The sequence below is a fragment of the Sus scrofa genome, chromosome 2 (genome assembly GCF_054392235.1).
Source record: "Sus scrofa isolate SSC_HxYL_T2T_F1_AM1 chromosome 2, Sscrofa_HxYL_maternal_Yorkshire_Landrace_v2.0, whole genome shotgun sequence".
Classification (NCBI taxonomy): Eukaryota; Metazoa; Chordata; class Mammalia; order Artiodactyla; family Suidae; genus Sus; species Sus scrofa.
The window spans coordinates 9,372,862-9,388,793 of record NC_139384.1 but is presented as its reverse complement, the minus strand read 5'-3'; the positions used below and the strand labels follow the sequence as shown (position 1 = coordinate 9,388,793).

Genomic DNA, 15,932 nt, shown 5'->3' with positions numbered 1-15,932 from the left:
CGCTGTGCTACTAAACCTTCTCCCTCAGCTGTCCCAAGGGAAGCTTGGCAGAGCGGGCATCATTTGACACTAAAGATGTACCCTAATCAAGGAGGTGATTTGGTCATTCCTCTTCAATCATTTGTTCAAAGAATATGTGCTTATCCTTTTCTCTGTGCCAGGCATGATGCTGTGTAAAGATGGGCAAAAGCAGGCGTCCAGCGGTCGTATGTGTGTGTGTGTGTGCACTCACATCCATGAACTGATTATACATTTGGAGAATGCCAGCCTCAGTTTTTGCTGCAAAGGAGAGAGGTGCAGGGTGCCAGCGATGCCTACAAGTAGGACTCTGACTGAGTCGTTGGAGACTGTGACATTGGTGGATGGCATCAGTCCTGAGCGAGGAAGGTAGGGCTGGAAGCCAGACCTTGCCACTGGCCACGTGCCTGTGTGGGCAGGACCAGCAGAGCTCTCCAGGTACAAGTAGCCCTGGGCTCCCCAAGCTCCTGAGTCCAGCTCCTAATTGCTTATCGTTCACTAAGGCTGAACACTCAAAGTGAAATAAACCATGAGGCTGTCCCTGATGGTCCTGCTGGTCATTTTGGCCCTTTGCTGCTACGAGGGTGAGTATCTTTTCTCATCAGTCCAGCACTGGTCCTGGTAAGTACCTTTCTCTAGGTACTTTCACTAGGTGAACTTATTTGGGGCAGACTGGGAACAGATCAGAATCCAAACCTCTTCCTTTACTTGAGAGCGAGTCTCTCAAGAGCCCAGCCCTCATTTGATCGATTCCCAATACTCTGGAAATTTTACCAAAAAAAAAAAAAAATCATTGCAGTTAACTTTTAAAGGGCTCCCTCCTTGTCTGTGATCTGTTTTTCAGAAGCAGCCTGACGTTATAAGATCCGGTTGCAAATCACGGCTCTGCCACTTATCAACTCTTTGACCTTGAACAAAATGCTTAATCTCTCCAAGTCTCCTTTTATCACTGGGTTTACCAGTGCCCACCAAGAGTAGTTTAGGAAAATGGTGTGGGTGTGGCATGTCAAGAGGCCAGCTCTGGCTCTCAGGCTGATACCTAGTAGTTATCAGATGTTCTCCTTCCTAGAATTTCTTAGTGACGGTTGAGACCACAGCCTTTTAAATGCATAGATTTAGACTCCTAAAATGTTCCAGCTGGAAGGGCTTGGGGAGAGCTTTTGGTTCAAGAAGAGCAAATAGTCTCTGATCTCTGAGTACTAAATATTCACCTGGGCTCTGCAAATAAGCAGCGCTCAATCTACCTACAAGCACTACCAGTTTCTAGGAGTACTGCCGGTAACTGCAGTAGAATTAGTGTAAGCATTCAAGCCACAAACTTCTTTTTCCACAATCATTCCAGCCATTTTGTTCATCACTACTTTTGCAGGCCTTCCTGCCCTCAATACTGACCACAGGTTTTGAGTGTTTCTCTTTAATCTGACTATTTATTTATTTATTTAGTCTTTTTAGGGCCGTGCCTGTGGCATATGGAGGTTCCCAGGCTAGGGGTTGAATCGGAGCTACAGCTGCCAGCCTACGCCACAGGCACAGCAACGCCAGATCTGAGCTGTGTCTGCGACCTACACCACATCTCACGGCAACGCCGGATCCTTAACCCACTGAGCGAGGACAGGGATCGAACCCTCAACCTCTTGGTTCCTAGTCAGATTCATTTCCACTGCGCCACGATGGGAACTCCTATCTGACTTTTTAAATGTCCCTCTTTCCCCTTTGATCTTACCCTTTCAGATTTTCTGCCAAGTCTGATGTCTTATCAGGGGTCAGAGCAGAGCCTGGTACATCTCAGGCTTCGGGGCAGTTGCCAAGACATAGGGGGATGGAGAGCCCAGACCAGGAGAAGTGGCTCCTTACTGGTCTCAGCACCATTCCAGTGGGGTCTGGAATGACCCCCAGTTCCCACCTTTCACCCTCTCTAGGAATCCTGTACATCCTTGTAGAATAAAAGAGCCAATCACAACTTGGCATATAAGCTTCAAATGTGTTCAAATTGATTAGATTTTTGGCTTTTTTGCTATGTTTGCATCCAATAACATAGTCCTATACTTTTTTTTTTTTTTTTTTTTTTTTTTTAAGGACCAAACCTGTGGCATATAGAAGGAAGTTCCCAGGCTAGAGGCCGAATCGAAGCTGTAACTACTGGCCTATACCACAGCCACATCAACACGGGACCCAAGCCGCATCTGTGATCTACACCACAGCTCACGGCAACGCCAGATCCTTAACCCACTGAGCGAGGCCAGAGATCAAACCTGCAGCACATCTAGTCGGGTTTGTTAACCGCTGAGCCACAACAGGAACTCCCAGTCTTATTCTTTTTTCTTTTAATTGTATTGAGCCAAAATTAACAGTCTTGGGTTAATTTCGCTCTACAGCAAAGCGACTCCGTTATACATACATATTCTTTTCCGTTAGCTTTCATCACAGGATATTGAATATAGTTCCTTGTGCTATAGAGTCGGATCTTGTTGTTTATCCATCCTGGATGTAATCGTTTGCCTCTGCAAAGCCTCAACTCCCAGTCTTTCCCTCCCTCACGCCCCCCACCCCCTGCCCACTTGGCAGCCACAAGTCTGCTCTCTTTATCTGACTCTGTTTTTGTTTCATAGACTGTTTGGTTTATGTTATAGTTTAGACTCCACATATAAGTGCTGTCATATGGGAGTTATTGTTCTCTCTCAGACTTGCTTTGCTTAGTCTTACACTTTAATTTAGGCTCAAAATAGCATCTGCCGTCATAGAGATAGTTTAGTTAATGCCTCTCCAGATTTATTCTCCCTGCTCTGATCTCTGGGAAGACCTGACTCTACCATTTGCTAGAAAACGCAATTCGTAAAATCATCTCTTTCCCAACATCCCAGACAAAATCAGGTGTCACTAGACTGACAGGCAAAAACTTAATTTTTTGAAGGGAAAAATGGATTTCAGCAAACCGAGGGAGAGCCTTGCGAAGTAGTGGGTGTGGTTTGAAAACAATCAAAACCGAACTCGGAATCAGGAAACTGGTTTCTAGTCCTGGCTCAGGGGGTGCTTGCTCTGGGATCTCGAGGAAGTCACAGCTCCAGGGTCCTGCACTGCCATTGGCACAATTAAGGGGATGAGACCCTTGGGGATCCTGTCTGGTTCTGACTCGGGGAGCCGTGGGAGGAAAGCGACTTCCTTTGCATCAGTTGGTTCTCTTTGTTTCTGCTTCAGCCCATGGGATTGTCTGTCGGGCCCTTGTTAAGGAATTTTCAGGCTTCCTCTGGAAGCCTGACAAAATCTACAAGCCAGAACTGGAGTTATTTGGTGCACCCCCAGAAGCTGTTGATGCCAAGATGAAAGTGAAGCAGTGTGCAAATGGCATCTCCTTTAAAAAGAAAATTCTGCTTACGAAAACACTGGTAATTTCTTCCTTCTTCCTACATAGAAGCTTCTGCTCAGCTCACATCCACGGAGGAGCTCTCGTGCTCTTCTGATGGGGGCCACCTGCCACCTGCCTCTTGCCTCACTGCTGATCGGGGACCCCTGGCCACAAGGTGGACGATAGCATCCCACCTGCTGGGCTGTGCAGAGTCTCTGGGCGAGTTCTTCTTGGGGTCACCTCCCTGGAGGACTCAAGCAGTCAGGTTGAGTTTCCAGACTGTGAGTCTGGGGAATCTCCTGAGAGCAATATTTCCCGACTCTCCTGCCACGCCTGTCCCCATCCTCCACCTTGTGTCCCCTATGGAGTGAAAAGGTAGAGTCCTCTGTAATGGCACAGCAGAGACCAGAATGCCTGGACTGCTCTGTCCAGCCGTCACCTTTTTCCTCCCAGTGGGAACTGGAGCCCTGCTCTTGGGGGACCATCTCAGGATTTAGGTGCCTGCAAGTTAGGAAAGGGTTCTTTCCTGACTTGCAGGCTTCGCCCTGATCATACTGGGTCTATATCATTGGCCATGCATGCTAGGTTCCCGCCTTCAGCCGGTCCATTTGCCTTTTGCTGGCTGAAAGGTCTCTGGCCGCTTGCTTGTGAATGAGAGTCTGTGCTAGTGTGTCATCTTCGGCCCCAACCTGAATGACCTTCTCTTTCATTCTTTCCTTTTCTATTTCAGGTGGAGATACTAGTGAAGAAGTGTGGTTTCGAAGATGTAAAAACACTATTCCCGGATATCTCTTTGGGGCTCAGTGCAAGCGTGTTTAAATAGCATCCATAAAGATGCAGGTTAGATCCCTGGCCTCTCTCAGTGGGTTAAGGATCGGATGTTGCCGTGAGCTGTGGTGTAGGTCTCAGACAAGGCTCGGATCTGGTGTTGCTGTGGTTGTGGTGCAGGCCAGTAGCTACAGCTCAGATTCGACCCCTAGGCTGGGAACCTCCATATGTCACAGGTGCAGCATGAAAAAGACCAAGAAAAAAAGAAAAAAAAAAAAAAAAAAGCTATTCCCCATCTCCAAATGATCACCTGATCTTCTCTGGAAAATGTAAAGGTTTCAGCGTCTTGCTCAATAAATTACTTTCTCTTCTCTCTATTTGTCTGGTTATTATCTAACCACTTCTGACTTTGCATTGCACTGGTTTTCATTATGAAGTGTCCAGCCAGTGGGTGTTGTCCCCGGTAAACCTTAGAGAGCCAAGGTCCAGTTAGCCATGGCGACCTGAGGTGCAGGGCACAGGTCATGAATCATCCTACATCAACACATGTCCCATCCAAGTCGCCATGACTGAAAGGATGGCTAAGGGTAAAAAGCCGATAAAACTTTCCTATTACTGGTCTTGACCTGAGGGATACCCACACCCTGTCTGGCCAATCAAGTGGCTCCCCACCAGCAGCATCCTTCAGCTTTGGTCCTCACCCTAACTGCCACCTGCCTGCCTGGTGCCCTTTCCTTCACCGTGGTTTCAATCCTGTGAATTGTCCCGTGAAATTCATTTTCCATCTACTTGTCAATTCTTAGTGACTCCTCAGGGTTCGACCATCAGTTAACTCTTTTTCTCTTTTCTCTTTTTTTTTTTTTTTTTTTTTTTGACCATCAGTTAACTCTTTTTCTCTTTTCTCTCTTTTTCTTCTTTGGTCTTTTTTGTCTTTTTGCCTGAGAATTCAGAATCATCTCCCTGTCTCAAAATTTGTAACTTTATCACATCTGCAAACCCCTCCCCCATTTTTTTAATAATTTTTTTTAATTTTCCCACTGTACAGCAAGGGGGTCAGGTTATCCTTACATGTATACATTACAATTACATTTTTCCCCCACCCTTTCTTCTGTTGCAACATAAGTATCTAGACAAAGTTCTCAATGCTACTCAGCAGGATCTCCTTGTAAATCTATTCTAAGTTGTGTCTGATAAGCCCAAGCTCCCGATCCCTCCCACTCCCTCCCCCTCCCATCAGGCAACCACAAGTCTCTTCTCCAAGTCCATGATTTTCTTTTCTGAGGAGATGTTCATTTGTGCTGGATATTAGATTCCAGTTATAAGTGATATCATATGGTATTTGTCTTTGTTTTTCCGGCTCATTTCTCTCAGGATGAGATTCTCTAGTTCCATCCATGTTGCTGCAAATGGCATTGTGTCATTCTTTTTTATGGCTGAGTAGTATTCCATTGTATATATATACCACATCTTCCGAATCCAATCATCTGTCGATGGACATTTGGGTTGTTTCCATGTCCTGGCTATTGTGAATAGTGCTGCAATGAACATGCGGGTGCACGTGTCTCTTGTAAGTAGAGTTTTGTCCGGATAGATGCCCAAGAGTGGGATTGCGGGGTCATATGGAAGTTCTATGTATAGATTTCTAAGGTATCTCCAAACTGTTCTCCATAGTGGCTGTACCAGTTTACATTCCCACCAGCAGTGCAGGAGGGTTCCCTTTTCTCCACAGCCCCTCCAGGACTTGTTATTTGTGGATTTATTAATGATGGCCATTCTGACTGGTGTGAGGTGATATCTCACAGTAGTTTTGATTTGCATTTCTCTTATAATCAGCGATGTTGAGCATTTTTTCATGTGTTTGTTGGCCATCTGTATATCTTCTTTGGAGAAGTGTCAGTTCAGGTCTTTTGCCCATTTTTCCATTGATTGATTGGTTTTTTTGCTGTTGGGTTGTATAAGTTGTTTATATATTCTAGAGATTAAGCCCTTGTCAGTTGCATCATTTGAAACTGTTTTCTCCCATTCTGTAAGTTGTCTTTCCCTCCCCCATTTTTTAACCATGGAAGGACACTGGTACAGTTTCCAGGGATTAAGGCATGGATATCAGGCCCTCCTGCTGTGGCTCAGCAGGTTAAGAACCTGACTAGTATCCATGAAGATGCAGGTTCAATCCCTGGCCCCACTCAGTGGGTTAAGGGTCTGGCACTGCCATGAGCTGTGGTGTAGGTCGAAGAAGTGGCTTGGATCCCACGTTGCTGTGACTGGTGAAGGCTGACAGCTGCAGCTTTAATTCGACCCCTAGCATATGGGAACGTCCATATGCTGTGGGTGCAGCACTAAAAAGACAAAAAAAAAAAGAAGAAGAAGAAAAAAAGGCATGGACATCTCTGGGGGAAGTTTTACAAGCCAATTATAGCTCAACTCTCTCCTGACATCTACAAATCATGAATTCCTGGAGTTCCTGTTGTGGCTCAGCAGGTTAAGAGCCCAACATAACGTCCTTGAAGATGCAGGTTTGAGCCCTGGCCTCACTCAGTGGGTTAAGGATCAGGTGTTGCCGAGAGCTGCAGCACAGGTCACAGATGCCACTCTGGTCCAGTGTTGCCATGGCTGGGGTATAGGCTGGCAGCTGCAGCCCTGATTCAACCCCTAGCCTGCGAAACTCCATATGCCGCAGATGCAGCCTTAAAAAATTAAAAAATGAGGCCGTTCTGCCCCCTCTGCTGCCACAGCTTCGCTTCTGAGCATCCTCTCCTTCCCATCCTCGTAGCCATCATCACAGTCCAGTCCTAGCCCTTCCGGGCTTGGACCAAAGTCTCCTAAAGGGTTTCCTGGGCTCTGCAATCCCCTCCCTGCAGTACATCCCCCTCACTGACCCCCTCCTAAAATCAGGATGTGAATCAGATCCCACTTCCGTAAATCTGAAATACTAGAGGGCACGTATTTCCAAACGTTTCCAGTAAAACAACTCATTCCTACACCCACTCTCAAATTACATTAGGTCTATTGAGGCGGGTCTATTTATACAAACTCTTGGGTGGAGAAATAGAAGATGAGTTATCTACGGATATCAATTAATAGCAATGCTTTTTTTTTTTTTCCCTTTGCAAAAACTTTATTTTGCTGTCAATTTCATTTAATCATCACAGCAACCTGGAAAGTAGGTCCCTTTTAGAAATGGGGGAGGCCGTAGCAATGCTTTTTTGATAAGCATATTTTCACGTCAGGAAATAGATGCACTTAGGGCCTGTACTGGGCTTGGTGGAGGCAAGGGTTTATGGAGCTCTTGCAGCACTCTGAGAAACCCGGATTGGAATCACTCCTGGGGGGGATCAGGCCCACCCCGGGCATTACAAAAACAATCCTTGGGCTCGTCCCCTTAAAGAGACACAGCTATAAAATCCCTGCAGCTGGCCAGACCCAAGGCCAGGGGTGTACCTGGTCTAGGAAAGGCTCAAGGACAGAAACAAAGGACAACTGGCTGACACCAGAGGTCTCCACGGCCGGGACCTTTTCTGAAGCTTCTAGCCTGTAAGTACACCTCCACCAGGCTTTTAGACTTCGGTATGATCTCAAGGGAGAAGCGGTTCAGCTCCAAAGAACATGCCTCAGGTTAATGGGCCAATAGCCCTGGAGGCGAAAGGCAGAACTCATGTTCCTTTATTTTTATTTTATTTGATTGATTGATTGATTGATTGTCTTTTTTGCCATTTCTTGGGCCACTCCCATGGCATATGGAGCTTCCCAGGCTAGGGGTCGAATCGGAGCTATAGCTGCCGGCCTACACCAGAGCCACAGCAACGCAGGATCCGAGCCGTGTCTGCGACTTACACCACAGCTCACGGCAACACCGGATCCTTAACCCACTGAGCGAGGCCAGGGATCGAATCCACAAGCTCATGGTTCCTAGTCGGATTCGTTAACCACTGCGCCACGACAGGAACTCCAGAACTCATTTTATAGAAGGAGCGAAAATAAAGAAATGAGGGGAGTTCCCTCATTGGAGGGAGTTCCCATTCCCCAGTGGCTACAGCTCCAATTCGACCCCTAGCCTGGGAACCTCCATCTTGAGGCCAGGCGTGGCCTTAAAAAGACAATGAATAAAAATTGTTTAAAAAAAAAAAAAAAGAGGAGTTCCCGTTGTGGCGCAGTGGTTAACGAATCTGACTAGGAACCATGAGGTTGCGGGTTCGGTCCCTGGCCTTGCTCAGTGGGTTAACGATCCGGCGTTGCCGTGAGCTGTGGTGTAGGTTGCAGACGCGGCTCGGATCCTGCGTTGCTGAGGCTCTGGCGTAGGCCGGTGGCTCCAGCTCCGATTGGACCCCTAGCCTGGGAACCTCCATATGCCACGGGAGCGGCCCAAGAAATAGCAAAAAGACATTAATTAATTAATTAATTAATTAATTAATTAAAAAAACAATTGTTATTTAAAAAAAAAAAAAGGAAAGAAATGGGGGTATCTTGTCCTCAGAATGTTGTGGAGCTGATACACATCAGTAACTTACAATTTTTTTGTCTTGGCTGTGCCCATGGCTTGTGGAAGTTCCCAGACCAGGGATTGAAGGGGGGCCACAGCAGTAAAAGCCCTGAATCCTAACCACCAAGCCACCAGAGAACTCCAGTAACTTACAATTAAAAAAAAACAACAACTCTACAGCAGAAATCAACTCAACTTTGTAAATCAACTATACTTTAATAAAAATTTTAATAAAAATTTTAGGAGTTCTTGTCCTGGCACAGCGGAAACGAATCCGACTAGGAACCATGAGGTTGCGGGTTCGATCCCTGGCTCAGTGGATTAAGGCTCCGGCATTACTGTGAGCTGTGGTGTAGGCCAGCAGCTGCAGCTCTGATTAGACCCCTCGCCTGGGAACCTCCACATGCCATGCGTGCAGCCCTGAAAAAAAAAAAAAAAAAGAGGCAAAAAAAACTTTGCATCTAAATTTCAGAATAACTTTGGTAGGCATTTGTGCCAGTGCATGAATCACTGAGGGAAAAAAAATGGCTATTGCTAAATGTCATTACTTACACTGAGTATGGCAAGGCCTCAAATGACCAAAACATTAGCGTGAATATATCTTAGGTTTTCTATGGGCTTAAGGCTGGGCCAATACTCTCTCTCTCTCCCCTGAGACATGAGATATCTGGGTGAATAACTGACCTCAATGCCATGGTTTGTCATAGTAGGTGGTCATTAAATGTCACACCAACACTGAAACCGAAGGTACCTCCTGCTCTAGTTTCTGGACCTAATTTGGGGACCTGAGCTAAAGTCCCTTTGGGGAAGAGAAAAAAAATCAGGTCAGCAACACAAGCATCCTAACCTTTGGGCTTCTTCTATTTCTCCTTGTAAACGCTGGCTTGCAGAGTCTTTTGGGAGCCGAGTTATTATGGGACTGACCTGAGATGGAGCCTTCCCTGCCGTGGGAAAAACATGGAAGCACCATGGACATGGTGTGGGATTTTTTTTTTTTTTTGCTAAGTAAGAAAAGTTTGAGGCCATCCAGTGTCCCCAGCAGGTCACAGAGCAGGCCCATAACAACTGGGGCACCAGGCAGTGTCTCCACTGACTCCCGGCCAAGGAGACAGTCTCCCATTTCTTTACAAATGTCCTTCACTTGCCTTTGGAAGAAAGATCACCGGCGATGGTCAGCTGGCTGAAAGTACACACACAAGGGCATAGTCTTCATCCCCATTTCCAGCCTCTTGCTAAATCAATATTGCTCTTGGCAATTTATGCCCCAGCTCGATGATATAAAGAAAGGAGTCCCAAATAATCCACGCTGCAAATAACACACTCATGGGGAATTAACCATTGCCACATCTCTCTGGCCCGCTTGCCCATGTCTTCCTTTTTCTAAACCGAAGCCAACTTTGCTTCACTTGTTCCCATGCCCTTTTGATCACCCCGCTTCTGCTGGTGTGGGTTCTTTCTCCTACCGGGGTGTCCTGTCCCTCTCTGACACCAAGAGACCCTCTTTCCTTGTTTCCTTGTCTTGCGAGGTACCATCGGCTCTCAGGGCCCCTGAACTTGCTGTTCCCTCTGCCTAGAACACTCTTCCCCAGGTCTTTCCCTGGATTTCGCTGCCACTCATCCAAGCTCGAAAGTCTCTCCCCCTCTAGCGTGCCTAGACCTTCTTACAGGAGCTGCTCCTGGCGTTGTTCTGTTCTTCTTTGGTGCCATTGTTTTCTGAGCTCACTCAATTGCAGGACTGTTTGTTGCTTCCCTTGTTACAGGTAAGCTCCACAAGGGCAAGATCCTGGTCTAACTTATCCCTGCAACTGAATCTGTGACACAGCACAGGGCCTGTCCCAAGAGAAGCTCATGGTGTTGCTGGATGGATGGATGGATGGATGGATGGATGGATGGATGGATGGATGGATAGATGGATGGATGGATGGATGGATGGATGGATGGATGGATGGATGGATAGATGGATGGATGGATGGATGGATGGATGGATAGATGGATGGATAGATGGATGGATAGATGGATGGATGGATGGATGGATGGATGGGCGGATATGTGGATGGATGGAACCTCCCTTTGATCCATGATACCTTTTTTTTTTTGTCTTTTTGTCCTTTTTTAGGGCCACACCTGCGGCATATGGAGGTTCCCAGGCTAGGGGTCAAATCAGAGCTGTAGCCACTGATCTATGCCGTAGCCACTGATCTATGCCATAGCCACAGCAACACCAGATTCAAGCCGTGTCTGTGACCTACACCACAGCTCACAGCAATGCCGGATCCTTAACCCACTGAGTGAGGCCAGGGATCAAACCCACAACCTCATGGTTCCTCGTCGGATTCGTTTTCGCTGCACCACGGCAGGAAATCCAATACCCATTTTTTTTGGTTGGTTGGTTTGTTTGTTTTCTTGTTTTTTAGGGCCACACCTGTGGCATATGGAGGTTCCCAAGCTAGGGATCAAACTGGAGCTATAGCTGCCAGCCTATGCCACAGCCCCAGCAACTTGAGATCCGAGCCGCATCTGCGACCTACACCACAGCTCACGGCAATGCCAGATCCCAGACCCACTGAGTGAGGCCAAGGATTGAACCCGCAACCTCATGGTTATTAGTTGGATTCATTTCCACTGCAGCACAACAGGAACTCCAATGACCCTGTTTTAAGCCCCGTAAGATAGGCTCTTCACATAGAGCATCTGTCATCTTTTTAAAACTATCATTTCTAACCATTTTAGCAGTGAGGAAAAGGAACCTTGGAATGACCAGTGCTTTAAACTGTCCCAGGACGCTCCATGATTAGGTGCTGCATCCAAGTTTCAAATCCACATCTGCCTGAGCCCAGATCCCATCCCCATCCCACCATTCACCACTGCCTCGGGCTCCTCAGTTGTTCTGCCTCACGGCAGCGGTTAAATCAGTGGAAGCAAAACCTGAAAAAGCTCACAAAAAGTAGATGAAAATTAATTCATAGATTTATAATAGGGTGAATTTAGGAAACGGAGTTAACTAAGTGAGAGGGTCTTTGTAAAAACAACCCTCAGAGAAAGAGAAATATTATTAATATTTCCCATATTTGAAGCACCTTCCTGAAAAATTGTCTATGGGCCAGGGAGGTCTGCCTCCCAGAGGACATATGTGGTATTGCACCCAGCTCAGGTGTTCCGTGACCTGGAACAGAGGCACACACAGGCTGTGAAGCAATTTGCACTTAGCAGAAGAAAGAGAAGGGGGACAGAAGCAAGAGGAGGAGGAGGGGAAGAGAGAGGCGTGGGGAGGAAGAAGAGGCAGCGATGGGGAGGAAGAGGGAGAAGAGAACATGACCTTCACGGTGATAATAAAAAAACAAGCATGGCAACGCCAGCCCGCAATGTTGTACCTTACTGTTTAGAAAGCCTTTTGCATTAACGTAACCTAAAGTCATGTATCATTACTGCTGTTCCAAAGTTGGTTGGGGTCCAAAAGGAAAGTGTCTGTGTCCTTGATTTGCTACCAACAGGGCACAGGCTAGCTGGGCTCAGGTTGATCCCTGCTGTCACTTTCTGGTCCTATGCCAGCTTATTCCTGTGACTCATTCCCTCACTTGTGGGAGGGATTGGTGTGGTGACCTGGAGAATAAAAGGAGGCGTTCTGGGCGCTCGTCTCCAAAGGGAGTTCCTCTTTCTCTGCCACATTGGACTGAAGAGCCAACCACGGCTGTCTCCAACATGAAGCTGGCGATGGTGCTCATGCTGGTGGCCCTCCCCGTTTACTGCTCTGCAGGTGAGTCCTGACAGGGGGCACAGGCTTTGGGCTAAGCTGGGTGTCCGGTCCCCTGTGCAAGACTTCCCAATCCCCAAGGGCCAGGACAGGACAGGTCTGCACCCTATTGGCCAAAGGAGCATCACTGATTCCAGAAACTCTGAAAAGAGGTCCTTCGTGGGCTTTGCCTCTGCCCTGGAGCTGCACGTGTGTCTCGTGCCATTCCGGGTGTCCCGGCAGCATCACAGGTACCCTGAAACCAGAATGCATCATTCTTGAAAACTAGAATTGGGTGTTTCTGCGGGACGAGGGAAACACGCTCGTCCCACGCTCTATTTATGTCTAGATGGGTTTACTGAAAGAGGCACTTAAATACAAAAAGAAACAGGGAAACTGCAAGGAGAAAAAGCTCAGGACACGGTGTGTACCGAGCGCGGATCCCAACTCCCCACAATGTTCAGGGTTGGTTTGAGCCCTTCTGGAATGTTCCTACACCCAGTCCCTTTCCACTCAATGGTGGCTGAAGGAGAAGAGCGCACACTCCCTGGAGGTCTCCTGCCTTGACGAAGATCGAGCCAGAGAAAAATTCCCTGGCAGCTAAAACCTGGTCTTCAGTGATAGGTCACACATGTAGTTTGCTTTGTTCAATTGCCAAAGCTCTTTCAAATGCCCCCAGCTCATTTGTTCCTCAAGTATGTGGCGTGAGGTTCCAGGCGTCAAGTTCAAGGTCAACTATCTAGAAAACTGCAGACCCGAGAGTAAAACCCAGCTCCCACAGACCCAGCTCCAGAGCTCTTTTCCCCTCCCCCACTCACATCAATCCCTTCACAAACAAGAATTGCATGTGTGCGTTCTTTTTTGTTGCAGAAAAGCATTAGCCTCAACGGCGCGAAGGGACAATCTTCTAGACCCAATACATTTACTAGACTGGGCAATCCCTAGCTGTGGCTCTCAGTGACTAGAGTGAAACATCACATGACTCTGAAGAAAGAGCAGATAATAGCTATTAATGTGTAATAATATATTGCGCTGAGTGAGAGCATCTCCTGTCTCCAGCACCCTCCTTAATGGAGGTTACATAGTGTCTGGCTTCTGGAGGCCTATGAGAAGAAGGATAGATGATTTAGGGCTTAAGGAAAGCCCAGATCCTCAGTTCACGCTCATAGAATTGAGGATGCCAGACCCATTCACCATAATCTTCCTGAAGAGACATCTCTCCCGGGATGTAAGAGGATGACAAATATCCCAAAGAAGCTCATGCAACATTCTGAAGCCCACGTTTGCACCCTTACTTTCTCCCCAGGTTCTGGCTGTTCCTATCTTGAGAGAGTGATTTCAGATACCAGTGATTCCAGCGTAACCACGGATGTGTATCTAGCATCTCTTCAAGAGTACATAAGCAGTGATGACACTACCCAGGCCATAAAGGAATTAAGGGAATGTTTTCTCAAGCAGTCAGAAGAGACTCTGGAAAATTTCAGCGTGTTTATGGTAATTTCAGCTTTTTCTGATGTGCTTCTAGAGACAGGGACAAGGAGGCTCAAAGTCTGTCACTCGTGCCAAAGCAAGTGATGAATGTGCTTTATTTCTGTTTATTGCATTGTGTGACAAGTCTGATGACTTTGACATCAAGAAAGACAATCAAGGCCACAGGGCCAATTTGCCACTTGGCAAAATCTTTCGTGAATCATAAGGGAAAAAGGCAAAAGAGGGAAAAGACCACTCAGGCACAGGACCACCTACCCCTCCCCTCCGCTCCCCAGCACACACACAACCCCCCTCTCAGTTCCCTGCGTGCAAGCGTGCACGCACACACGCACGCATACACACTTTCTATCAAAGTAAAATACGTCTGCTTCTCAAGACATTCCCCACTTGTAGGAGGGATGAGCAAAACAGGATCCCTTCTTTCACAAGTCATGAAGTGTTTTAAGAATGTTCCCATAGAATCCAGAAGACCCCATTTGAGGAAGGGGCCATATACCGTATTCAAAGAATTGGAAATGCACTTTCAAGCAATCCAAATTTGTCACTCTCAAGGACTGGCTTCCTTGACCTTTCACTGGTCCCTCCATGAATGACCAGTGCAGCTCAGGGCTACGAAATCCATCCTGGAGGATGGACTTGTTTCAAACAAAAAGCAGTCGTTGAAAAATGCGTAATTCTTTCTGATTATGAATTGAAATCGTTGCGTCTATTCTAGCATGTATTTCCTTTCCTAATCTATTATTGAAACCATTCCACGGTGGACCATTTAGAATATTGCAAAAAGCAGATAGATCAAAGGGAATGGCACCCAAGGAGATTGTGAACACAGCACAACCTGGATGAACCAGGGACAGGGGGGTGGACGGGGTAAGCCAGTCACAGGAGACAAATGTCACATGACTCCACCTCCTCCAGGCTTCAAGAGTAGCCAATCTCATAGAAACCCAGGGTAGAAGAGCAGTTTCCAGGGGTTGGCTATCGAGGCAAGTGAGAGTTATTTAACAGGTACAGAGTTCCATTTTTTTTGCAAGATGAGATGGATGGCACTGACTGCAGGGTGAATGTGGTGTTAAGTAAACTGAAAATGGTTGAAATGGTAAATTATATGTTATGCATATTTACTATAATAAAAAAAAAACTTTTTATGGCCACACCTGCCACATATGGAAGTTCCTGGGCCAGGGATTAAATCAAAGCCACAGATGCGCCCATGCTGGATCGTTGAACCCACTGAGCCAGCCGGGGATCAAACCCTCGCCTCTGTGCAACCCGAGCTGCTGCAGTTAGGTTCTTAACCCAGTGTGCCACAGCGGGAACCCCTAAACTTTTTTCTTCATGGGCCATCCTTACCATTAAGGATGATGGGCTTTTTTTCCTTAAAAACCTAGCTCAGATTAATCATCCTTAGTATACGGCGCCAAAGTTTCCTAGGTCACAAAGTCAGGGGTGGCTGTTGGGCTCTTTCCTGTTATTTCTGACAGTGGGGCCATATGGGATCTCAAAAATGTCGTGTTTCATTGTCTTTGAGCTGAGATTTTCACAATTTTATGTTGAACACGGGTAATACCAGCAGCAGAGTAATTGGATAAATTATTTCACGGAACATAAATGTGCAGAGACAGCTTCCTAATGACGTCCCTGGTGGAGGAACGATCTGGAAACACCAGCCCATCTTTGGCATTAATCAGTTCTCCGGAAGGAGAGAATAACTATGAGATCAATGGGATTTTTAGCCCCAGCACTAACTCTCTTTGAGAGCAGATGTGTGTGGAGAGATCCAGGAAAACAAGGAAAAAGAATGTTTCTTTACAAGATTGTACTTGAAAATCTAAGAGATACTTATGTTTGTTTTCCAGCAAGTGACATATAATAGCAAACTGTGTGCTGCGTTTTAACTTTCCACAAGACCTTTGGCTCCGAAGATACCGACTGGAGATGAGTATAAAACACAACCTACCTTTCTCTCTCGTCTTTTGAGCTACAAACTGCAAGACAACTGCTGAAACCTCAAATACATTTTCCTTTCAATAAAGTACCTGCAGATCTGCCCTCCTTTTTGTGATTGACATCTGATTCATATAGAGGCTCTAGATGAGCTCCCATCG

General features: G+C 46.7%; 2 protein-coding genes across 2 annotated transcripts; both read left to right on the top strand.

The window, feature by feature from the left end:
• The first annotated feature begins 547 nt into the window (after positions 1-547).
• SCGB1D1 (secretoglobin family 1D member 1) lies at positions 548-4,184 on the top strand. The gene is given in 3 exon segments (NM_001005462.1): positions 548-602; positions 3,214-3,401; positions 4,092-4,184. Coding segments are annotated over 3 exon segments (336 nt in total).
• Positions 4,185-12,305: 8,121 nt separating this feature from the next.
• On the top strand, positions 12,306-15,721 carry SCGB2A2 (secretoglobin family 2A member 2; the record flags this gene model as incomplete). Its single annotated transcript, NM_001123161.1, is given in 3 exon segments — positions 12,306-12,360; positions 13,643-13,830; positions 15,684-15,721. Coding segments are annotated over 3 exon segments (281 nt in total), but the record flags the coding sequence as incomplete, so codon positions are not given.
• Positions 15,722-15,932: the final 211 nt, after the last annotated feature.